This window comes from Poecilia mexicana, unplaced genomic scaffold (genome assembly GCF_051168715.1).
Source record: "Poecilia mexicana isolate PSO_F unplaced genomic scaffold, ASM5116871v1 scaffold_2, whole genome shotgun sequence".
NCBI classification, from domain to species: Eukaryota; Metazoa; Chordata; class Actinopteri; order Cyprinodontiformes; family Poeciliidae; genus Poecilia; species Poecilia mexicana.
Genome location: NW_028263371.1, coordinates 18,333,283 through 18,359,295, shown reverse-complemented (window position 1 = coordinate 18,359,295; position 26,013 = coordinate 18,333,283). Strand labels below are relative to the sequence as shown.

The following is a 26,013-nucleotide window of genomic DNA, read 5'->3' as shown; positions in this document are numbered from 1 at the left end:
GTCTAGTAAGCTTGTCAAACATAGTTCAAGCTACGTTTTTAAAGCAGATTCCATCATTTTTTTCTTTCTTTACTCCCTCAGGTCATCATCACGCACAAAAACCAGGTCCCCATGTTGATGGGCCCTCCCCAGAAGACCTCCTTCTTCACCTTCAAGAAACGCAATTTCAGCCGCGAGTAGGACTCGAACAGCCCGACTCAGAAACACACACACACTTAAACGTTACAACTTCCTGCTGCCAAAACAACAGCCGTGTTGCTGCCAGGTTGAAATAAATTTTTGTTCCTGAAGTTGCGCGGCCTATAAACATTTTATTATCGGAATGTACAGAGGTGACAAGGGACAGAACGGACAGAACTCCGTCACCCTGGAGTCCAAAAACACCCTCTCCCTCAGCCACTTGAAAACCCGAGTCTCACATCAGTACGACCCAGCCAGCTGAGTTCTGCTGCTCGGTCCAGACGGTCACGCGACTATCCGAAACACTACGACTGGGAGAGAGGAAGGGGGAGCATCCAGGTGAACAGAGTGAGATCCTGGTCCTGGTTGAAGAACCCGTATGAATAATGAAACAACGGCTGCTTGTAAGAGCGCTCGTCTCCGGATCTCCCCACAGACTCTCATCACGCCACAGCAAAGGAAAGGCCTCATTCATTATTCACCGATTGCGCTTGCAGATTGATGGCGTCGTGGTGTAACAGTGGCCTGAAAACGACGGAAGCATGCAGGGATTTAGTATGTGTAAGTATCACTGTCCTACAAAAAGAAAAACCCCTTAGAGCACTTTCCCTGGCTGTGTGGACGACCTGGCGGAGGCTCCCGGCACGGAAAACTTCCACTATTGCTGCGATATCAGTCTGGACTGAAAGTAGATCATAGAGACAATGTGGTTCAGTCTTGCTTTCTGTTAGAAAAGTGTTGCATGTGCTGTAACACTAAATTCCTGATTGCAGTAGAATCGGCTCCTGTGAGCAGCACAGCGCACACTTCCAGTGACGTCAAAAGCCCCGAGGGCTGCTGAAGCGCGGGCCACTTCTGACTTTTATTGATGTAGTTCAACATCGACAGGTCAAACAAACTTGTGTGTCTATTGCATGGAGGGTCTCTGTCACTAGCTGTGTTTCCATTGCAAATGTGAGAAAAACTTTTGTCACTATTAGGTTAATGATGGAGAAAAACAAATTGCAGTTGAGTTCTTTCCATTAAATAGGAAACGCAATTAAGATCACACCTGAATAAGTTTGTTCACGCGATAAGTTAAAAAACACGCCACGCCATCATCCTCCAGCTACTTCCTGCCATCTTCTTCTTTGTGGTTTTCACGAACGGCAACATCCTGTTGCTTGCAGTTTTGCAAAGTACAATAATTTAGAGACAGCCAAAGAAAAAAAAACCTCATTCATCCTAACAGCAAAACTATTTAGCCAAAAACAAGAGTTTTTTTTTTCAAAGTTGGTGTGTTTTCCATTAAGCGAGTTTATTTTTGAAATGCCAAATTATGTGGTCAATGGAAATGCAGCTATTGAGACTCGACCCTTAGTAGTTGAGTCAAACTTTGAGGGAGTGCTGCCAAACCTTCACTGAGGTACATCAGGAGTTAATGCCAGAAAAAAGAAAATTGCTTGAAATGAAAAACGTAGTAATATTAAAGCTTGGTTTGGTGTTCATAGCAAATGTATACTGTCCCAACAAAGTATATTAGAAGAGTATGTGCAGATAGAATATGTATATTTCTGGAAACTAGGTCTAGCCCACATATACTGTAAATGTACACATGAATGTCTTTTAATATATTGTTGAAATGTGGCAAATTTTGGCTCAGATCACCGTTCCACTGCTGCAGTCGCTCTCCAAAAGCACTTTTCCAGTCCGTCTAATCAGATCAAATGATATCATCATGGTGCAAAGAAAGTTCACTCCAGCTAAACTCTAAAAGTTGATCATACCAAAACGCATTTTTTTTGCCAGGTTGTAAAATGATTCAAATCTAACCTCGAGTCTGGAAAAAACACACACCAGGCTCCACACTGTGACTATTTATTAAATAAAGATGAAGCTAAAATGGTAACGATGTGCATAAAAAACTAAAAGCTTAGCAGTAACTGAGGAGGCGAAGTAGCAGTAAGGCAGCTGCCAAGCTCTCCAGAAGTGGAGGTCTTAGCAAATTTACACCAGATGCTCAGAGAAACAGCTAAATGAAAGCAAAGGACCTCCATATTAGATCACGCTGTTACCAGTTTGCATGGTGAACATTAAAGTTCGTGACAGGACAGATATACAGAGACTCAACAAGTATGGCTTTCACCGAAGGGCTGCAGAGAGAAAGAGTCGCACCCGAGTGAACCACAAAACTGACCATGAACCCCACAGCCAGAGGTCAGGTCTTCTGACAGCAGAAGTTCGAAACTGCTCCATCAACCTAACAACGACTCCAAAACAGCAGCAAATCCACAAAATAATGCCTGCATAGAGTCAAAGTTGCAATGGTCTAGTTCAGAGGTTCCCAAACTGTGGAGCGCGCCCCCTAGGGGGGGCGCCGTGTCATTACAGGGAGGGCTGGGGGGGCGCGGGAAGCTGTCTGGATGAAAAAAAAACCAAAACATGAACACTGTATGCGCTGGGTTTTTACCTTAGAATGGCCAACTCTCTGTTATTCCTATGTCAATTTGATACAGTAGAGGCTTCCACACTTCCCATATTTGTGTCCTCTGTCACTTTTATCAGCAGTTAAAACTGTTTAATCCGTTAACATGTTGTAACCTGTTTTTCCGAGCCGCCTTTAAACGCAACATGAGCACTACGACGCTCGCGCTGGGTTTACACCTGTGAAGGAGACCTGCTGCTGCTGTGGAGCTACATAGGTTTGTGTTAGAATCACGGCGGCAAACCAGCAAAACGCAAAGAACTTTTCACAGTTTTTCCCTCCAAACTAACCGACTGAGTTGAGTAAAGCTGTTGGATGCAGGTAATGTTAGCTAAAAGATGACTAGCTAACATCAATACAGAACCTTAAGCTTAACAAGTACCTTGTAGGCTACCGATGTTGGTGTCTATTTTCAGCTACATACATTCATTTTGTCCCCCAAAAATTCGATGCCACCCCACCCTCCCACACGTCGTTTCAACCAGACAGCCATTTCTAATCCATAGGGGGGGTGGGGGGGTGCAGAAAATGTTTGGAAACCACTGGTCTAGTTGAAGTCCACACCTCATTGAAATTCTGTGAGATTTCAAGTCATTCAGGAAATTCGAGGTATTTAATCCCGAAGTTTCCTCTTTTTTTCAGTTTTAGCTTCATCTTTGTTAAATAAACAATAACGTGGAAGTTGTGAGTATATTTAATATTTTGAGGTTCAATTGAAACCATTGAGGAATCAACATGGACAAACAGCACTGGTTCCCACAGGTGTGAACATTTACTTTAAAAAAAACCCCCCTGAAATAACCTATTTTTGCTAAATAGCTTATCTCGCTACTTTAAATTGCTAAAATAAGCTAAATGCATGCTAGCTGTTAGCCTTCCACTGCTCTGTTTGCAATGAGGATTTACTTTCTTCATTGCAAACTCACATGATACATTTGCCTCTACTTAGGAAACTACTGATGAAATTATGAACAGAACATCACTTAAAAAAATACAAATTAACCCTTTAATCTGCCATGACATTCATGTGATGTGAATTAGATGATGTGGAAAAGTGCTGCTGCTGCAGGGCAGAGGGAGACCGAGATGTTCTGACGGTCCAAACGGAGCTCCACTGCAGGGTTGGGCGTTCGATGCTGTCACACCCTGACTCCCTTTAACAGCCACTGAGTCCATGCTCAGGCCAGGCGCCATGGAAACCAGTCGGAGGCATCACTTCGGCTTCGTTTAGGAATCTGGGATGATGTCCATCAGTCAGAGACATCCATCTTAGCGGCCGGCTTTGATGCTGAAATGTTCCAGTATAACAACAGCATGTACAGAAAAGGAGCCTGGGTGCCAGCTGGACTCGGTGGTTACAGAGTGCATGTTTACAGTAACTGTACATTTACTGAGAGAATGGTTTTTCATGCCTATATTACAGAGTGTACATATTTGTTTATAATATTTTATCAGAAGTTAATTAAATCACTGCATGCCTGCTGAGACAAAGAGTGAACAAATCAGAGTGCGTGGATCCAACTGATCAGACATATCTCCATTTCTGCCCTGGGTTTATTTGTTGTGCTTTCCTTTTTTTTGTTCTAGCGTGGAGGATAAGTCCGAACAGAAAAAGGAGGGTGCCTCTAAAAAGTCTGCAGGTTAGGCCAATGGGCAGGCAACGTAGATGTCCACTCGAAGGCCGACTGGATGATTTTCCCCTGCATGTCACGACTCATATCTGTTTCTGTCCTTTGTAGCAATCAATTGCCTTAACAAATAAACTGATCCACTCTGTGCTAATGGTCTTTCACAGTCATGTTGATCCGAACAAATGAGGAGCAGATGAGGATACCTCATTTGATGCCAAATGAGGTATCGGTACCTGCATGGTTCGTTGTGTGGCATGCTAGCCCTTGTTTAGCAGACGAGGCTGTTCACCAGTGTGATGTAATCTGCTCTCATTAAACCGACAAAAGAATCAAACCTGTTTGCTTTATCTGTGCCGCAGCCTTCCAGAGGCGGGTTATCTCTAAAGATAAACCAGCAGCTTCAATAGAGACGGAGCTCTACTCTGTCTAAAGTGCTTAATGTTGACATTGGTCACAATCACAGGTTTCTGTGCATTCGTCATGCAGGTCACATTCATTCTAGGTTCTTAGTGATTCATTTCTCCAGGGCAGAGTGAATACGCAATGTACATTTAGGATCAGGTTTTCTCTGATCCACAGAGAGTCAGAACTGCTCTACCTGCAGGTTCAAAACAATTCATACAAGAACTCCTTGACCACACTTTCTGTCGCCTTTCTGGTGTAATTTTGGTTTGACATTTAAGCTTTCCTCTTGACAGAACCAGTTCGTGGTGCCCTGGCACGAACCCGATTTTTGAGTGTAGCCTTAAAATTTAGAAAAGTTGGGCTTGGGACCGTTCCAGAAGCTTAATACTGGCCCGCTTTGTCCCTTCCCCAAAGCTAGCTTAGAACAGTTAGCTGTGTCCAAGTCTCAGATTAAAGGAAATGTGGTTGGGCTGTTCAGGAACATGGAAGCAACACTGAAGTCCAAAGGTCCACGCCTGCTGGTGCTGTCCACACAAAGACAGTTTCACATCAACATGGACTGAGGCTGTTCACCCAGAAAACAGCTCCTGCTCCAGAAGCAGCAACTTTAAGCATGGCTGATGTTTTTATCCGCTCACATGGACAATGTGTGATACTTCATCCCATAAAGTGGATAGAATAATTGTAGAGGGCTTGTTCCAAATTATTTATCTTTGCTATAAATAAGCAACGAGATGGTTAAAACATGGAGACGGTTAGGAGACGGTTAGTTGTTTACGGGACACGAGTTGCCGTAAGCAACTTGTGTGCTGTTGGCTGTTTTATCCGACTGGATAAAATCTGATCCAGTTGTTTAAAACTTCAACAGAGTCCACGCCTCCAGCAAAGCTGTTTTTGCCGCTTTGTACCAGGCTAAGCATTGGCCTAGCCTGGTACAAAGCGGCAAAAATCATTTTGCCTATGATAGGAAACAAAATCCAGTCAATTGTGCCGAAGACACAGCTCAAATATCAAGCCAGAATTAGGACAACATAGGTATGATGTATTTTTTTAATTATTTATTTTTGACTAAATACAATTAGAAGAAGAAAGGTAACGTTCTTTGTCATGTTCATCATGCAGGTGGTCTTATGAAGCAGTCATGGAGCCATTACTCACCGTGTAAAGGCAATTTTCCAGACACTAGTGTCACATTATTTTTTTTTTCTCATTTTACAGCAGAAGTGCAAAAATTCATTACCACCAGTGCCCATCAATGGTGACATTTTTTGGTTTCATTATGTCGACTGTGGACGAGAGAAGGACCGACTGCAAGAACCCCATGTTCTGTATTCCCTGTAAAACGAACAGAATGCTGCTGGGGAGTCTCAGCCTTTCATCCATTCTCTCAAATCTCTTTCACCATCCAAAAAGTTGTACATGCTTCATATGGAGTAGAAGGTGACAAATGCATATTGTTGACTGTGAGCCAGTATAACAATATTGTGATAAAATGATTTTAATGTTCAACTATTACAGGATTATTAAGGATTACTATTAAGGATAAATAACACCTTTAAGCAAAAAACTAAGAAACTTTATGACAGTTGCACATTGTTAGAGATGAAGATTTCCTCCTCTTCACGTCAGACGATGGTAACAACTGGACCACAGCTCCGGTAGAATTTCAATCGGGCCAATCAGCGATCAATGACGATTTTCTGCACTGCCTGTGGTTGTAGTTTGGCAACCACAGGCAGCACAGATCGCACAGCAGTTAACAAGTGATTTAAGATAATAAAAAAAATGATTGTGTTTTTGGAAGACGGGGTTAATTTTTGTCAGTTAACATAACTTGACTGTTTGAAAAGAACAGGAGCTTCATTTTTGCTCTTAAGGCTAGATGGTTAGCTTGTAACAGTTTGCTTGGTCATGTTGGCTAAAGCTGTGTTTGCATTGGCCGTAAAATTGCGCAAATTAGAATTAGCAAAATAAATTTACTTTGTGGAAAAGCTTACTTTTTTTGATTAAATGTTTTATCAGGTGGGTTTGCAGCTGTATAAAAATTTGTATATTTTGCCAAATTGCAATGAAAATATATCATATGAGTCACATGACAAACAACCAGATGTTACTGTCAGAAAAGACAAATAAAAGGACAGGAAGAAGCAGTGGATGATGGTGTGATGTGTTTTTAATTACTTACCGCGTGAACACGGTAAGTAATTAACTGCTGGCGTAATTTTAATATGTTTCTTATTTAAAGGAAACAACGCAATTGCAAACTTGTGTTTTTTTGGCATTAGTGGAGTATTGTTAAACTTTTGGGCACACTTGTAACAGAAACGCAAGAACTGTTCCCAAATTTACCGGCCTTTCCAAATTGCAAAGAGAACAGCTGAAGTGAGTTTCATACAGTTTTTGGATTCTCCACCTTCTGAGATAAACGGAAAGTAGTGAATCAGCTACAGTCAAGTTTGAGGGATGAACGTAATAATTTGCTAAAATAAGGATAAACCCTCCACAGTATTTCTTTTATCTGATCAATTTGCATATTGTAAAATTAAAAATGAAGAAATGTGGGCACAGAGATAACAGTACAGCTCTGTAAAGTGGGTTAAAGCTGCACGCATTAACTGCTAGACCGCTCTCACTCATGCTGTGTCATTTCAGTATAGATTCAGAGAGAGCTCCTAGTTCAGAGCGCTGTGATCCACAGGGAATCATTAGAGTGACACCAGGATCAACTAAGAGCTGCTGCTGCTGCTTGTTTGAGTGAAATCATCAGAACAATGGAACCAGAACCAGACGCTTCATTTTAATCAGGAAGTCACCCTGCAGGTTCAGGGGAGACTGCCGTAGACAAAAGGACAGAGCATCACACGATCTGCTGCAGAAAAAGTGCGTCTGCGCAGCGTGACGCGTCTTTAGGGTCAGAGCGTCGGAGGGAGTCAAGGGCAGCTCTGCCCCCCAGCTATCCAGAAGCTGATCAAACTGAGAGGGCCTGGAGAATCAATATGTCCAGCCTCTGCAGTCTGGATCTGCCTCTGCACATTGTCACCCTCACTGAATGTTAACTGCTGGCATCTCAATGCACTTCAGAATCTGACGATGAACAGAAGGAGCTAATGTAATGTTTTTGTTCCTTTTTTTTCTTCTTCTTTTTTCTTTAATCACCTGAACTAAACAAACAGAATCCAATTGCAAGTTGATCGGCATCTTTTGGTTCCACTTAAGCTACGTTTGAACTCCAATTGATTTTGTTAAGAGTTCTTGAGAAGCAATCGTAGACAAAAAGCAACAAAAGATGTGCTCACTTTATGCCAGAGGAAAACAGATTTCTGCACGTTAAAATAAATCAGTGTCAACAATAGCAGTTCAAACACAATTTTGCAAACTTTTAAAACAGCATTACGACTACATCACTGTGTTAAAGCTGAATTATGCAACTGTTATAAAAAAAATTTTTTGTTGAATCTGTTACTATGTCATGACAGTTTAGTATGAGAAACAATCTGAAAAAAATTGTTTCTTTGCCTTCTCCCAGTGCTAAACAGAAATAACCACTCAGAGGCAGGAGGCGGGCCTTAGCGCTGTCAATCATCCGCCAGTTGGCGCTGTCTCGTATTAAGGTGTCACAACTTAGTGACAATTTCAGCAAATATACATAAAAAAGAAAACATCTGTAAAAGTGACAGTCAAGTTGCAGCTTTAGATGACCTTAGGCATTACCAGTCTAAGGTCCTGCTTAACCCGAGACTTTGACTAGACCGTCACACTTCTACCAACACAGCTGTGTAAGGTCACCCTTAACAAGAACTAGTTCTAAGCTCAGTTCAGTCAGACTAAAATGCTTGAACTAGTTTTTATGAATCCACCATATATTGTCCAATTGACATTGTTGATGTTATTGCTTTGCATTTGTAACCTACCATCCCTGACCTTACAGACATTAGTTGCTTTCTTGTATGAAGGGAAAATCAGTCTCAAATTCTGACTGAAAAGTCTGTAACTGCAGTCACTTTTGATCCTCCTGTTGTCACAATGAGTGCTGTTGAGAGCCAACATGCAGAGCCTAGGCCCACAGGAAGGGTTGAGAAAAGGAATATTTAATGGAATAGGGGGAAAAGGAAACCAGAATGAGAATAACAGGAGGCTCTGACCTTATGTGACTGAAACCCAGAAGGACAGGATACGGAGGAACTGAGGGGAAAGCAACACTGGAGCTCAAACACACAGAAATGAATGAAACACAAGCTGGGAGAAAAATAATCAAACTAAACTCAAGGTCCAACAGATCGCGACATTTCTTCCCATCCGACCAGCACAGATGGGATTTGGCGTGTTCTTTGTTTTTGTCATTTAGTTGATTTGCACAAGCAAAACCACACATTAGTACTGAATATCTGCCAGAAGCTGAAAGTCCAAACTGCGTTTGGAGAAGGTTCAGAAGCTCTAACCTTTTGATAATTCTACGTCCTTAAAAATCTACGTTTTGATCATAACATGGTGAAGCATAACGAGGCTGGTTTTTGTGCTTAAAGCCCTGATTCTGTTTAAGATCATATGCTGACAAAATATCTTCACTGAAGAGTGTGTCACTCCGACGCCTGACACACACCGACGTCTCCTCTGATTGGCTGACAGATGATGAGCTCTGGCACCGTGGCTAAATTGTGAAGAAATCACATGTAATTGTTTACATCTGTTGCTGCCATGATTTTTAATGACTTATCTCGTGAATAAAATCAACACGTGATTTTAATTGTCTTATTTAATGAAAACAATGCAAATGCAAAATTGTGTTTTTCAGCAGCAGCAGAACATAGAGAAAATCTGTACACATTTGTATTGGAAACGCAGCTATTGAGGGTTCTGGAAGGGGGTGTCTCCATCGGCCGTTGCCACCCCATTTTAAATGCATTTGACCCGGTGGAGCAATGCCTGGTCTTTCCACACCCACCTTCTCTGTACACCACCTGGGGTTGGAGGTCAGGAGGAGGAGGGGGTTCTCTGGAGGACCTCTGGATGTCTGGGCTCTGACCTCCTCCATGTCTGCCTTCCATCATCAGATCATCACACCCACTACTGAGCATTCCTATGGAGAAACCCTATATACACAAGCACGCTCACACAAGTACACACGCAAAGTGTTTACTCAGGTACGAGTTCAGGTATTAACACATTCTGCCTCTAAATGCATCTTGTATTAATTAGTACCGTGTGCGTTTCAGTGATGTTGTTATGCATGCCATGGTTTGTTTGTCGCTGTGGTTTCTCGTTTGTGTTTTTCTTTCCACAGGTGTAGAAGCAGATTCCAAGTGCGTTTCTGTGTAACCCGTGTATTTCCTTTATTTTCTGCCCCTGCAGTCAAGCACTGAGCGTCTAAAGTTGAACTAAAACCCTGAGCCTGATATTCCAAGATATGTCACTGACTTAAAACCCAACGTCTCAATGCAAATAAGGAACAACAGAAAATGTTGTTTTATTAGCTCCTGGTGTTTATCATTGTGGGCTTTTTTCCCCCTGATCTGAAGAATAGCAGTAATCTTCAGAACTGGCTGTAGCAGTCACTGAATTAGGTGTTGGACACAAAGAGAGAGAAAAAAGAGAGATGGTGAAAGAAAGCATTATTATCCAGCAGCCTTTGGCAAGGCTTCTTGGGTTTGGCTGCTGTGATGACAAGGCAGGAATTATCTCCCAAAGTGCTATTAATAGGATACGAGTAGCATCTTGTCCCTCAGTGAGCGCGTCCTGCGCCCAGAGGCCCTGCTTTTCTATTTTAACTCTTTCTGAAATGTGCATGTCTACAGATGCTTGCAAGCTGGGACAGGCTTGCCGAGATGCTCCGCGGCAAAATTCTCATCACTATACACTACACTGAGGCTGGAATGACGGTAAGATGAGATGCAAAACGCAAACGTACAAGTATGAATTCTGTGCAATGTTGTACAACAATGGTTTGACTACGAGTAACTATAAATAATGGCTTAGGGCAGCTGTTAATAAAACTAGTAACTTGCCTAGTTGGGGGATCACCTGATCATCTGAAAAATAATAAAGAACATTTAGATGCGGGGCTAACAGCTTGCAGAGTGTTGTTGACTGTGTCGTCCTCAGCCAAAAGCAATGCGGCCGTTAGCAGCTTGGAACGTGGGACATCCTCGTCTTCGATCTGGTTTCCACGGCATCAGCGCTGTTTGGCTGTTGTGGCCAGACTGAGTGAATCTCCGTTTCTCAATTCTTGAAACGAGCGTCAGTTTATAGTTGTCAGTCTCGGGGAACCTGTAATTCTAAGTTTCCTTCTGCAGCGTTCTTAATAAAACCAGGATCAAGGTTTATCCCTTTGACTGGGAACAAATACAGTTAGTAGATGAGCAGACAGTGATCTGTATATATCTTTGGATCTGTTCGTCTGATCTTCATGGAAAACTGTTTTTTTTTTCCACAAGTCAAGCAGGAGAAGAAGATGCTCTGATGAAACGGATTTTTGTATCTTATTGTCCAATTAATACAGCCAAATGACTTTGTATTGAATGACTTTAGCAGCATACAGTGAAACATTCTCTGGGTCTGCACTGATCTTGAGTAAAGTTTGTACCTTGCATAATCTTTTCAGAAACCGCTCTGAACTGGAGCTTAGTTCACATTTAAAACGAGAAGGGGTTAATCCAGCTTAAAGGGATCCAGGAAAGCAAAGTGGGACAGATACAAGCCAAACCCTACTGTTGTTCAACATTATGTAATGTTGTTTAAATCTCTGTAACTGCTCCATCTGCTGTGTTTGCTTTTCAAACTGTTTACTCATTTTTGAATATCTGAAATTGTTTAAGACGTGCACAGATGAAGGCTGCACTAAGGTTTAGGACCTGGTTGGTGTGTCTGCCGCGTTCTAACCTTGCTCTGCAAACTACCAGGATTAGCCTACATGGCTCCAAGATAACGCTCTTCACTGACCTGGCCGTTACGTCAGTGTCACACTAACCTACAGTAGCGGTCTTGGAAGGAACAAGATTCCTGGGCTTAAAAGCCGGCCTCGTCTTCACAACACACACTTTCACTGTCCAAACCACCCAGAGAGAAACGGAGAGCGGTATCTAAACAAACAGCATGTCAGCCGTCACACGTGGCCTATTTATTTAAGGAAAGCGTTAAGAACAGCAGCACAATGTGCCTCCATATGGCCACCCACCACATCCGCAGCACCAAACGCCAGCGGACCTGCAGGCTGTTGCTTTTGAGATAGTCTCACTGACTGAGATGTCCTCTGCTATTTATGCTCAGTCGAGAATGTCAGTGGATATTTCTGCCCCCTGTCCTTGTTTCAGCTGATGCTGAAAGACAACCTGCTTGCCGTAGGCCCAAGGCCTTTGGTTGACCACTGAGATTCTATGTGACAGCCACATATGTGTTTGTCTCTTCCTACTATTACTGCCTCAGCAGCACTCTCATAATCGCCACATCGTAGCTGCAGGGATTTACCAGGGATTATAGATTTCATACCAGCTGTTGGAGCCAACTGTGACATTCGCAGTCAGATAGAGTTTACATGAGGAGTTCCTAATATGATCAGGATGGTCACTCGTCCATGCACTCCAACCTTTGGATTCCAGCACCTGTCACCTGAAAATATGAGTCTGGTATTTCGGTTTTCCCTTTAAAAGCAAGTTCATAACATTTAAAAATATATCTGTATCTGACTGGACACTTCTACAAGAGTTAGTGACCTGATCAGCACATTTAAAGCCCAAATCAATACCTAAAGCGCTGTTTTAGGGTTCCCAAAGCAACTGTGCTTACAATGCATAAAGGCTTCTAAATTAAACCAGCAGTGCTAGGTAGAAAATAATGTTGTTTATAGGAAAAACATATCACCAACTCCATAAACTTTGAAAACTAAATAACACAAATTGCTCAAATAGTTTTTCAGATTTTGATTCATATAATTTATAGCATTTGTGTACATGTTATTTCTGGAAGAGTAAACTACTAAGTAGCTAAATATAAATTTGCATGCTTATGCCGAGTTAGTACAATTATGATCCAATTTGCCGATTGAGAGGACAGAAACCCAGGATGACGCTCGTGTTGTTCTGTAGATTTGACTCCCAGTACGTTTCCACTGCTGCTGGCCCTTTAACAAACACGTCTGGCAGCGATGATTGAAAAAAAAAATGTGAATGAAATCCAGCCATTCATAAAAATAGGACACTGCTGACTCGTGATTGGTCAAACTGCATCTCATGAATAAGTCATAAACCAGGGAGACGCTATTGGCTGCGTGTTTGACGGGCAGACTCGACCCACCAATCAGCGTGTACCGTTGCATGCCTCTCGAGCGCAGGGGGAAAGCGCCGGGCCATTACAGAAAAAGCTCAGTCAAGTTTTGTGAGTCGGAGGAGAAGCTTCAGTAAAGCAAGTGCGTAGACGGGTTGGCGGCTCTTCGACACGTTGTACTTTTATTTGGATATTTCTATTGCATTTTCTCGACATACAGGACGTTTAACATACAGGCGAAGGTAGGCTGCACTGTTTAATTTGAGAGAAGCGTGTTTTTTTTGTTTTTTTTTTTTAGCTTCGTAGTTTTTAGACAGCGGACAGACGCAACGCTTTGATTTGATTTACATGTACTTTGTTGTCGACTTGTAAAGGTACAGTTTATCGCAACGTGTTGTGTTTTAAATCTGGGTTTATATTTAATATTTTACCAATGTTTCTGTTCGTGTTTTGGCTTTGGATTATCTGTGCGGTTGGACGGCTGGTTGTGATTTTTTATTATTATTATTTTTTTATGAATGGATGGATCACCCCCCCCGCCCCCCCTCTCTCTCTCTCTCTGTAATTCCACACGGATCGAGTTTCACTTCATTGAAGAAAACAAGAGGGTTGGGTTGGGGGAAGGGCGGGGGACAGTAGGTGGTAGTGTGTGTGTGTGTCTCTCTGTGTGCGTGTGTGTGTGTGTGTGTGTCTCTGTGTGTGTTGGGTTGTGAGCAGAGTAAACTTCGGACCGCCACCGTCGGCTTAAACAGAAGTTTTACAGAAGAGGTGACTTTTTGTTGTGTTTTTTTTTTTTTTTAGCTGAATATTAGTTCTGTTGTGTCGCGTGAAGCTGCGACTGCTTTCGGGAGACTGTGGCGCACTTTTGATCTTCCTCAGGTTCGGTTTAAAGCGGATGCTAAAGACTAATTGTGCTGCTGAGGTTAGTGTCCGATTTATTTGAATAAAGGACTATATTTCATTGTTTTCGATTACTACTCTTGATCGGATCTAGTTTAAAAGTAGCGGTACTTTGGTCATACTAGATTCGCCGCAGAATACAGTTTTTTGTGAAAAGCTTACTCATATAAACCCGTGTTTAGACCACCGTACATGGGGTCCTGTTGGTGTTTAGTCGAGCCATGGAAGGATTCCTCAGATAAGCCCAGTGTAATTCATACCCCAAACACAGATGAGTAACGCTTTAATCTAACCAACATGCTTCTTGATAACGTAATAGTAACATTTTGAGTTGCTCAGCACCGACTTGAATCTAACTGAGGATGTCTGGAAGGTGCTAAAGATTGGGGGCAATGACAAGGAGGTCCCATCTCATCAACAAAGATACTCGTTCAATAAACACCAATCGACCTGTCTGTATTTGGTAAATTAGCCTGACAAATCTGCAAAACTTTTGTTCCATTAAACACTCACCTTGTATTTAAACCAGAGTAGTGCATAGGTGACGTATTTTTATGCATTGACTGAGAGATTTTCTAGCAGACTGTAAAGTGTTATGTCAGGATTATGTATGAAATTTAGCAATTGTGCTATTACATATTTAGATGATAGAAAGGATTTCTTCTCAGAAGGATAACAACTTAAAGACCAAACATTAAACAACATAGTTAAAAATCCAACAAAAACTTACTTAAGGAATTAACAGAAACTATTTGTTTAATATATCTGCAATATATTAAACTTGATCACTTACAGCATAACTGTTGGCCAGTGTGTTCATAGACTCATCTGACATCTGTCTCTTTTCTAGCAGGAGTCCATCTAAGGTGGACTAAATACCAAAAAGTCATTTCACATATCCAAAATAAAACTGAACCAAGAACTTGGTAAAATCAAATATTCCTGGTCTGAGTAGAGTGGAAGTATATTAGTTTCTGAATAGCCCCAAGCAAAACTGGACTAAATTCCTTAAAACTGTGAAATTGCCCTTTAATCATATCAGATAAACACATTCATTATAATACTAGTATATTTTATGTAATTCACTTCTAAAATACAGTAACAACAATTCTACATGTCTACAGAACATCTTCTGGTCCAGCCATGCTTCAGGATTTGATTTCCTAATTGACTCAATTTTTTTTTTCTTCCACATCCCCAGGAGTCAAACTAGTAAAGCAATATGCGGCTACAACTGAAGTTTTGTTCCGTGCGTAGTGCGAGGCCCTAACGTTCTTCTTGGCAGCTGTAATTGTTGCCCAGTGGCCATCCTTTATTCATCATCCATTACCAGGAGATAGAGGACTGAGTCACATCGCTGCGCTGGGTGAGGACGGGGCAGCGCTACAACCCGGCGAAGCTTGCAGTGCTGTGTGTTTAAGGCAGCCGGCCGGGGCTTCTGGTACGGCCAGGTGTAACACTGGCATCGTCACCCCATGACTTCCTCAAGCCTTTTCCAGGCGTTAATCAGCCCCCTGACCTGACTTTTTTTTTTTTTTTTTTTGGTCTGGAGCTTTGTGATGTAGCGCCCAGCCCACATTCTGCTGAGCTGGAAGCATCTCTAAGGGTTTTCACTAAAGATCCTGGAAGCTGATTACAGTGGAAAGGAGCTGCTGATTATATAAGCGCCTTGCATGTGTCCCTCTGTTTGCTGGTTAAACACAGAGCTGAAGGAAGAGGGTGGGTTTGTTGTAGCATCACAACAGAACGCAGCTCCATGTAATGAGGCGTCATTCTGCGTGGGCTGAGGTCGTACGTCAAGGTCAACCAGAGCGCAGAGGAGTTTTGGTACCCGGAGATTTGTTTCACCTTTCTTTGTTTGTTTTTTTTTTTTTTGTCCCAGCTTCAGCGAATCCACACGTGGCTGCCTCCGCCTCCCTCCCACATTGGAAGTGCCATCCCACAGATAGCATGGACAGATTCTACGACCAGCAGGTCCCATTCATGGTCCCACCCAGTGTAAGTGGACTTGCCTCGCTGCCAGCCTCTCACATCGGCCCCATTAGCTGATGGAAGTGGTGTCTGCTGCTGCTGGTCGTCATGGTTTCTGTTCATCTCTCTCAGAATTCTGCAGCAGACGACTCGCCCAACACCCGGCCACTGAACGACAGGAAGAGAAAGTTTGTGGACACAGAACTCGCCCAGGACACAGAAGGTGAGAGCTCTGGTCCCTTTTTTTTTTTTTTTTTTTTTTTTAATTTCTTTTTATGTCTGATGACTTCCAGTTAATGTCTTTCTCCCTTTGACTTCCAGAACTCTTTCAAGATCTCAGTCAGCTGCAGGAGATCTGGATCGCAGAAGGTAGGCTCACTCCTCTGGGCTGTGATTTAAAAAGTTCAGGCAGCCGTTTGGAACATTAAACTTTAACTGGGTTAGAATGTCCAACGTTTTTATTTCTCGAGCTGGCAAGCGGAACAAGAAGAGCAAAGTCCTTGAGAGGATAAAGGGCTGACTCAGACCGTCTTTGTCTCTTTCTTGCTTCACTTTTTTACGCAAATTAGTCACGAGTGTGTCTCCACTCCAGTGTGTGTGTGTGTGTGTGGTGTATTGACATTTGTGCCGTCTTCCTGTATCTCCACAGCCCAAGTGCCCGACGATGAGCAGTTTGTCCCAGATTTCCAGTCAGAGAGCTGTAAGTACCTGGGTCTGCATGCTCGGCTTCCAGCTCTGGATGTTTAGACTTCCTGGCCCCCGGCTCCCACCTTCTCCCCTCCGCCTCCTCCATTTTGAGTTTAATCAGCCGAGTGGCATGGGGCATCACATGAGCCAAGGTCCTAATCTGATTTCACACAGTTTCACACTCAGATCCCTCGGGTGCTGCTAGAATCCAGTGGTTGGAGCTGCTTTGGAGCAGTCCTCCTCGTCCCCCGGACTCCTGTTGCCCCTCCCCTCTACTAAAACCTGCTTTTTAGCAGCTTGTTGACACGTTTGAACCAGAACCAGTGGAGCTTCACTGGCCCTCCTCTGTCGCTCTGAGGCGTGGGAGGTGATGACAGGGTGTGGTTGTTCTGGTTAAACTAACCTCCAGCTTCACAGTCCTGTTTGTGTTTCTGTACAGCTGCTCTTCCAGGCTGTTTGTGCAGGTAGATTCACACTGTATATGCAGCCATCTGACCCCTATGGTTGCCACGGCATTATCCTCGAGCTTGTTTCATTGTAGAACTGCATTATGGGGTGCTGTTTGTGAAGTTACACAGTACAAAATGAGCAGCGATAGTTTGGTTTATTTAGTCAAATAGAAACAATGTGGGTGTCCATTTTTTTTTCAAAAGTCATATTTTCACCATGTTATTCATACATTTATAAAAATTACAAATAAAGTTCCAAACTAAACATTTAAATTAAATATACATTTTCCAAACTAGACATTTCATTTTAAACTAAATATTTAGTAAACAAACTAAATATTGTTTAGTTTGTTAACTAATCCAGTTGTTTCAACTGAAACAACTAGCTTGTTTCAGCTAAATATTTACAATGATAACTAAATATTAAGTTAGCAAGCTAAATATTGTCATTTGGAGTGAAGTTTTTGTTTGTTCATAAATATTTAGACTAACAGCTAAATGTTTAGTTTGGAAATTAAATATTTGGTTTGTGAATTCAACATATAGTTAATGGTTAAAATCTGACTTTGAAAAATGAACACCTACTTTTTTTTTTCTCTCTGACTAGTTAAATTAACCAAACTACTGCTGGTCATTCTTTATTGTGTAACTTTACAAACAGTGTCCCATAATGCATCCTGTCACAGGCTAAGTGTTTGCCATCTGTCAATACTAAACAGCCCCCCGTCTCTTGGCTGATATGTCCTTTGGAGTGAAGTTTGTTTGTCCACCATGCCTAATCTCCGGGTTACTTCCACCTCGGCGTGAGGCGCACACACAGGAGCTCACATGCTCACGTTGGCTCCACTCAGGTCCATCAGCCTGCTGGATAATTCATTCAGCTCCTGCAGCCGCGCTGCTCCAGGATCCAGTTTCTCTGTGGCTATTATGTGGCGCCCCGGAAACTGCAGCCGATCCACGGAGCGCTGCAGCCGGTGTCTAATGGTTACAGCACGACGACTAGCAAATCGTTCATGCTCTGATTCATGAGTGCTGCTATTGGCCAGCCCTAATGGGAATCAGATGGGAGCTCTGATGGTCGTTGCATGTTGAGCGCAGCTCCCGTCATGCTGCGGTGGAGCGTCAGCTGTGATTGGAGCAGATGATAAAGATAAAGACCCACTAAGTGTCTCTGTCAGTCAGGGAATCCAGACGCTGGCCATGCGTCCATTTAGCCGTCAGTCCCCAACGCGCTGCAGATAGCATCTGTTGATGGCTGGAGCTTATCTGATGCTCTCCATTGTCTCCTGTGCAGTGATGTTTCATGGGCCTCCGCCAACCAAGATCAAACGAGAGCTGACCTCCACCAAGGACCTGTCCCCCTGCCACCAGGACAGCAGTCCCATGCCCTACGGAGAGAAGTGCCTTTACAGCTACAGGTATGACCGACTCCGTCTGCAGAGCGCCCTGAATGTCATCCAATCAGCTCCTTCCTTCACCTCTTCACCTCTTCATCCACAGTGCCTGCAATGGAAAGCCAACCCCTGGATTCAAGCCATTGACCCCCCCCTCCACACCGGTCTCTCCCTGCCTCCCCACCAGCACGGCTCTAACGCAGACCCCACCTCCTCATTCCCACACAGCCAATCAGACCCCGGTGCCGGCGCAGCATGCACTACAGCAGCCCCCCAACCAGCAGGCCGTCCTTGGGCACAGTCCCCCCTTCGCTGTACCCTGCGTACCCCTCAGCCAGGATGCTAACAGCTTCGCACCTGAGCACAGGTGAGCCCCCCCCCCGCTCTGTACCCCACTGTGTCCTCACTGTCTCATTCCATGTCTTTGTGAATCGCCCTTCAACACAGATGTCCTCTCCTCTATGTTTAGGTTCCAGAGGCAGATGTCAGAGCCGTGCATACCTTATCCCCCATCTGAGAGCCAAAGCCACCCCCAGTTCCTGGCCACGCCCCCCAGCAACACCAGCCTGCCGCGTGACGGCCGCCCCCCCTACCACCGGCAAATGTCAGAGCCTCTGGTGGCGGTGCCTCCCCAGGGCTTCAAGCAGGAGCTCATCGACCCTCGGTACAGCGAGCAGGGCGTGCCCGCCATGGTGCCCCCCCGTCAGGCCGCGTTCCACCCCATGGCCATTAAACAGGAGCCTCGTGACTTCTGCTTCGACTCTGGTGAGCAGTAGTGCTCTGACTGCAGTCTTTGTGCAGTGGGGGGACTGGGTGAGGAATGTGCCTGGCCATGTTTGTTCTTGGCATCAACACATGACTGTGAGTTTTAACATGCAGTAGCGGCCTGGACACGCAGGTGCTGTTTGTCCCGCCACAGTCAGGTGTGCTGGTCAGGAGGAATATGTTTCCAACCAGGTTTCAGCAAGTCAAATTTAAGACTTCATAAGAAGTTTTTAATGCCACCTTGAAGACCAAAAGAACTATAAATACAGGGATTGTTTGGTGATCCTGCTGCATTACAGTCAAGCACAGCAAAAATTGTGACATTTTTGGGGTCTCATTGTGGGTCTTGGCAGCACCCTTATACTTCTCATTGTCATACTGCATCTATAGCCTTATCTATCCACCGCCTTAAGCCCTGTGGTGTCAAGGATAGAAGTTCTTTTGCGCAGCACGGACCCAGCTTCGCATGGTTGGCAACATGAGTGAGTCAGTGGCAAAAACAGACAAATAAATATGAGTTAAAAGTCGTCGACACACAGGAGGCGACGCCGCTGCCTCTCCATTCATTTCCTATGGAACTTGAATGATGAGGCCACAATCACGTGCTCTCTTACAGGCAAACGACTGATGACATTCAAGCAGGTGAAATGCTGAGCTCATACACATAGACGTGCACACGACAAGACACTAGAAAGTTGAAAAGAGTTCAAATTGTGGCTGTCGTCGGTGCTGCCTCCTGTGTGTTGGTTCTCACCCCAATGACAATAATTTTCACTTGTTGCTGTCATTTATCAGGCCCATCACCCATGATAGACACAAAGCCACAGATAAATGGTTATCTAGCGACATCATATTAGCCGCCAGTTACCAGTAGCCTCAGCCGTCTTGAGCAACAGAACGCAATGAAGATCTGCACACAACTCAAACTTTTGCCAGACAGAAAAGTCCCACAAGATAAAAAAAACTGCATGCAGTGTTTAAGATTAAACCGTCCTGTCATGACAAAATTTAAGCCTAACATGTGACCAACATACATTATTTTAATGTTATTATTGGCTTTTTAAGACCTTAATTTTAGCGTCATGAATTTAAGGTTTCTAGAACAGATCCAGGCTGGTGTCCTCAGAGGGACGGACGCCCTTCAGTTGATCGTTAGCATCAGGCCAAGTTCTCTTCTCTTTTGAAACGGCACATGAGGGGGCGCACGGTGCCAGTTCTTCTCCTTCTCGCAACAAACAATCCTGACAGAGAGGCATGGACGCAGCAAGAGTGACTGGCGGAGGATGGTTGGATCCGGACGCCCACCAGCCCAGCTGTTGTTCTGGCCCTGATGTATCTATCCCTCCCTCCTCTATGCTGAAGCTCAGAAACTTTTCTCTCACGCTGACTGATTTGTTCCGATTCGCTTTGTGCCGAGTGCCTGTGCTGCCCTGTGATGTAATGACGAATCCTCTTATGGCCTTTAAATACCCACGTCACTACAGCGCCGTAGCTCTGCATGGAGGGAGCACACGTCAAGCTCCTCAGCCAGGAGCCAGTTGTCCTTTCAGCATGAGCACAGCGGTCGAGGAAGTAATAGGAAAACTTCAAATTGATCACGAGTGGACAGGAAGTGGTCCTAAAGGCTGGAGGGGAAGCTTCCTGCCGAAAACATGCACGCACCCTTAAGAGGGAGAGGTCTCATGCTACTGATTGTCATTGAGACTTAAAACAGAAAGGATGCAGCTAATCCTATTGAACTTCACCAGTCAGAAGACATGTGAGGGCTGCTGTGTGCTCCATCTGCAGGTGGTCCTGCACAAACGAAGCCTGCTTCATCTGAGCCTTTAATCCCAGATTCTAAGCCTGCTCTCCTCTCTGTTTTGTTTCCAGAAGTGCCTAACTGCCAGTCGTCCTTTGGGAGAGCAGGAAGCTTCTACCAGAATCCCCATGACGGTGAGCAGAGCCCAGTTGTTGTCTGTGTGTGTCAGAAGTGTGTGTTACTTCTTGATGTCCTCTATGACCTTGAACCTGGTGGCTCATGGAGCTGCTGAGAGGGCGCCATCAGCAGCAACACACACATCAGCATTTGGCCCCGGCTCCTGGGAAGCTGCTGTATAAACTGCTTAGCAGGCAGCTAGCCTCTTCAGCCTGAATGTACACTCCATCTGACTCATGCTGCCTTGCCTCTTGGTTCATTTCAGGCTACTCATATGACAGAGATCCACAGCTGTACTTCGACGACACGTGTGTGGTTCCTGAAAGACTAGAAGGTAAAAATCTGCTCTGTTTTTCAACAAGCTGCTCAGGGATGAGACTGATTCTCAAAGTCATAAAAGAAGTCCTGTTCTGGGTTTGCTAGAAGCCGTTGGAGGAAGAAACTCGGATCAGACAAGGACAAACTCATTAGCATACACAGAAAAAGCTGCAGCATCACTACACATTGTTTTCACCAGACCATTGTGCTGGTGGCAGCGTCGGACTTTGATCTCTGATGGTTTAGATCAAATCAGAAATATGGGTTAGAGTGGTCCCTCTAACAGCACTAGCTTCTGGCCAGGGACTCCCTTTGGCAAACCACAGAGAAAACTACAAAATATGTAAAGAGACATCAACTTTTAGAATGTTTTTTCTTGCTTTTGCTGCCTCATACCTTCTGATTTTAATCAGTCAGGAGTTCCTCAGGGCTGATGGACGGTTCCTCTGGTCCCAATAACTACTCTACCCTGAGGGGAAAAGTTTCTTGAAGAATTTGACTGGCAGTCAATCAGATAAAAGAGCATGCCAAATAACATTTCAATGTATTATTTTTAACTTGTATATCACAATAACAATTGAAAAAAATATATTAATCTTGTGATTTAAAATTTATGATTAACAAATATAGATTAGATTTTTTTTCAAATTTTTTTCCCTCATCTTCCCTCCAGTTTTCAGTGTCCTACTCTCTGTTTAGTGTAAAGCAGAATTACAGACTATTGATTTGTAAATGAGTATTACTAGTAGAATGAAAATGATGAGAACAATGTTTGATTTCCCTCCACCTCAGAATAATGTTCTTCTTTGCGTTGGTCTCCATACCATCAGATGGAAGTGGTTGTAACTTGTTGGTTAGTGATGAACACGGCCCTGTGCATAATAACCAGCCAGTGCATTTTGTTGTCCATCTGGTAGGAATGTCTCACCAAACTGAGACGCAGAACATTTCTGATTCACACATGCCTTTTTTCTTCTTCTTCTTCCTTCTGCCTCCTCTTCTACTTCTCCTCTCCTTCGCTCTTTCCTCCGTTTGCAGGGAAAATAAAGCAGGAGCCGTCTGCTTACCGCGACGGCCCTCCCTACCAGCGCCGCGGCTCCCTGCAGCTCTGGCAGTTCCTTGTCACCCTGCTGGACGACCCTGCCAACGGACACTTCATTGCCTGGACCGGCCGCGGCATGGAGTTCAAACTCATCGAGCCTGAGGAGGTCGGTGCCTGCTTCCTGCCGCCATGTTTGCCCCTCTACCTGCAAACGCCCGATTCTTACGTGTGTGTGTCTGTGTGTGTCCCGGTGGTGTGTGTCAGGTGGCTCGTCGTTGGGGCATCCAGAAAAACAGACCCGCCATGAACTACGACAAGCTGAGCCGCTCGCTGCGCTACTACTACGAGAAGGGCATCATGCAGAAGGTAAAGGCACGTTCCTTTTTCTTCTCTCGCTGCTCCAGTTTTCCAATCTTCCCATCCTTGAGATTTCTGTAGAGATGCACTCATCCAATAGTAATTGAGCATTCAGCTTTTATGCACCACAAATCTGGAACAAACTCCCACCATATTGCAAAACTGCTTAAACACTTAGTGCCTTTAAATCTAGACTAATAAGACTGGAGTTGCTTTTGAAACACAATGGATTAAGAATTTAATGATGGCACTTTGACTAAATGTAATGTTTTAATTGTTGATTCTATGTTGCATGACTTTGTGTTTTTATCATGTAAAGCACTTTCAAATGCCTTGTTGCTGAAATGTGCTATACAAATAAAATTTGATGTATTGATCAATCGGTATCTGTATCGGTACTAATATTGAAAACAATATCTAGATCAGCTATCGTGTCAATGCGGCGATCCATAAAGGCGGATCTATTCAGTCTAATTCTATATTTTGTTTTCTGAGTGATGTCATGCTTTATTATTATTATTATTATTATTATTATTATTATTATTCAGAAATCCTAATTTGACTTTGTGAACCATTTGAAAGAATGTTTCTTGCAGTTTTTCTAAATATTTGACCAAGACAGTCAACCTGTTGTTGGTTTTTCAGATTCTTTATTATTTATTTTACTTTGGCTGTTCTACTCCTAACTGCACTGACTGAACAAATTAAAGCTGTGTTGCTTTTACATGTTTGAACAAGCTGTTGGTGTATTTGAGTGTGCCGTACTGGCACAGAGTTATCAAGTACATTTCTAATTCAATTAATTTATGTCTCTGTTTAAAAAAAGAAAAGTTTTAAGTCGATTCTGGACTGTCTTTCTGCATCGGATCAGCTGATACTAAGCCTAAGATATCTGTATCGGAAGTGAATAAAGTGGATGGGTGCATCCCTAGTTTCCTGCTAGAATCACATTTCTACTGAGGATTTTGGGTCTCTTTCTGCTCACACCCAACATGTGATCCTCCTCAGGTGGCGGGTGAGCGGTACGTCTACAAGTTTGTGTGCGATCCCGAGGCTTTGTTCTCCATGGCGTTCCCTGACAACCAGCGACCCAACCTGAAGGCAGACGTGGATGGCCTGCCGGGCCTGGAGGACGACACCATGCCCCTCACCCACTACGACGACGCCGCCCCCTACCTGCTGGAGGCCGGGGAGCAGTGCGCCGCCGCCCTGCCTTTCCCTGATGGCTACGGCTACTAGCCGGCTCGCACGTGTCCGGATGCACAACACACACGTACATGCAGACACTCCCAATGTTCCTCCTCATGCCAGCTCTGAAAAATCCACAGCTGGAACCTGCAGAGCTGCCTGGAGGGAATGACCTCTGCTCGACCTCTGCCCCCTGGAAAATCCCTCTGAGGCCTCCGGAAGCTCGGAGGAACCTGCGGCAGTGAGGGGAGGGAGAACTGGACTCTGTAGCTCCAGAACTCTGCACTGCAAGGCCAGGGCTGTCGTTGCCACGGAAACCGAACAGCGAAAAAGTCAAAGGCCACCATTTTGGAGTGGACTGACAGACCGCGGGAGTGGTTGTCCATCTGACTTTGTGACAATCTGTTTTCCTGGGAAGCAGCCAAATCATGAGCTCTGTCCTGTCTAGACTTGCCTTTCTGGGTTCCCTGTTTTCATGTCTCCACATTCGAAATCCAAGATCAGCGAAAGGGCTTGAATTCACTCAAAGACAAACACTCTGTAGATAGAAGAACACCGTTTAACACTCCGGCTGTTTTCCCGTCTGTCCGGGCCTCAGCGGGCCTCACCGCTCCACTCTGTAAATGTTCTTTACATCGATGTAAGAGATTTTAATATGCTGAACTCTGGTGTGTGTGTGTGTGGTTCACGCCATCACTGTGGGAACGTCTCATGTCCAATAAAGATGGTACCTTTCTTTCCCCTAATCTATCTGGGTGCTTGACGTGGTGGTCGTTCCTCTGATGCACCAGTATGGCAGGGGCATCAGGGCGCTGCATGCAAACACAACCCGGGGCGTGGCGGCACCGGCGTCCTCCGGGACCCCTCTGTGGACCTCCATCTTTCTGCTTGCTGGAACCACTCCATTGACATATCTCTTTACTGGATCTGGACAAAGACATTTGTTTATATGCTCTTTTTTTTCGGAATTCAGGCAAAGACAAACTTATATAAAGTATATATTTTTGCTATAAGGCTGCATTGGTTCTGATTTAAATGTGTAAGCTGTACAGTGCAGGCTATAATGATGTTACTACTACTGCTTTTGGGCTTCAGGTTGGAGGCTGAATGACAACGTGTTGTTTAGCTGTTAAAGCTACAACATGTAACTTTTACAAAAATATGTTTTGTTGTTTTTTTTTTGCATATTTGTTGAAACTGTCACTATAATTTAAGACAGATGTGAAAAGACTGATCTCCTCCACCCCTCCTGAGCTATTATTGCTGTCTGAAGAAATGCACCACTCCCAACCAAAATCAACCAATCAGAGCCTGGAGGAGCGCTGTTGATCATCCTTATCTACTTGCTGCTCAATCTGCTAATGGTGGAGAGATAACTTACCATTTATCTGCTGTCATCAGTAGCCATGCTAACTAGTCTTAGCATTCATGACAGGCTCTGTTGTGATAGTGTAGCAGAGCAAAGGGGGAGGGTGATTGACAGCGCTAAGACCCTCCTCCTGGCTCTGATTGGTTGTTTCTGACAAAACAGTATGTTTCTGTAGATGACAGCAAGCCCATAGGAAAAAGATTTTCTGTCCCATATTACCCTGTCACGACATGGTGATAGTTTTAACAAATATGTAAAAAAAAAAAAAAACAACATTATTTATAAAAGTTACATACTCCTGCTTTAAACTGTGAGAAAGTGGAAAAGGCCAGAAATCCACCAGAGGTGGATGATGATCTCATCAAAGGATCTGTGTTTGTACAGGCTCTCCCTTCATCCCCCCACCCCTCCCCCCCTCACAATGTGTTTCTTACACTGCTGAGTTTCTGATGATCTGTACTGGGTACAATTAAAGCTCCTTGATGCTTCACTGCCTGCAGAGCTGTTGTTTCGTCTTTTGACCCTCCTCCCCCTGCCAGCAGTCAGCTGACTGACTCCTCAGGTCTGACCTGCCTGATTTCTGGGTCACATGCCTCTCCTCACCACTGCTCATGCATTTCTGGGTAAATGATTATTCTTTGTGGAAGAGCAATGTCTGGTGAGCCAACTGCAGAGGATAAGTTCAGTTTCAAGCCCGGCTCACACAGCATCGGACCCTC

General features: G+C 44.1%; 2 protein-coding genes across 5 annotated transcripts in view; both read left to right on the top strand.

Moving 5' to 3' along the window:
• The window catches only part of dgkg (diacylglycerol kinase, gamma), a 107,938-nt gene extending 103,329 nt beyond the window's left edge, over positions 1 to 4,609 (top strand). The window contains exon 25 of the mRNA XM_088012334.1: positions 82 to 4,609. Coding sequence (XP_087868460.1) covers positions 82 to 180 — 99 coding nt within the window. The 3' untranslated portion in view covers positions 181 to 4,609. The remainder of the gene's footprint in view (positions 1 to 81) is intronic.
• Positions 4,610 to 13,008: 8,399 nt separating this feature from the next.
• Positions 13,009 to 25,793, top strand: etv5a (ETS variant transcription factor 5a). 4 transcript variants are annotated; one of them, XM_014989775.2, is made up of 13 exons: positions 13,009 to 13,178; positions 15,719 to 15,834; positions 15,940 to 16,030; positions 16,129 to 16,176; positions 16,457 to 16,507; positions 18,238 to 18,361; positions 18,444 to 18,704; positions 18,807 to 19,102; positions 20,975 to 21,037; positions 21,286 to 21,354; positions 22,377 to 22,546; positions 22,645 to 22,752; positions 23,746 to 25,793. In XM_014989775.2, the coding sequence occupies exons 2-13, from the start codon at positions 15,787 to 15,789 to the stop codon at positions 23,974 to 23,976; spliced, it is 1,560 nt and encodes a 519-aa protein (XP_014845261.2). In that variant the 5' UTR covers positions 13,009 to 13,178; positions 15,719 to 15,786; the 3' UTR covers positions 23,977 to 25,793. The 4 variants fall into 4 exon arrangements, with proteins under 4 accessions (XP_014845261.2, XP_014845264.2, XP_014845262.2 ...); XM_014989778.2 differs by having other exon boundaries at positions 13,016 to 13,178; positions 22,645 to 22,746; XM_014989776.2 differs by lacking the exon at positions 13,009 to 13,178 and adding an exon at positions 13,210 to 13,704.
• The last annotated feature ends 220 nt before the right edge of the window (positions 25,794 to 26,013 follow it).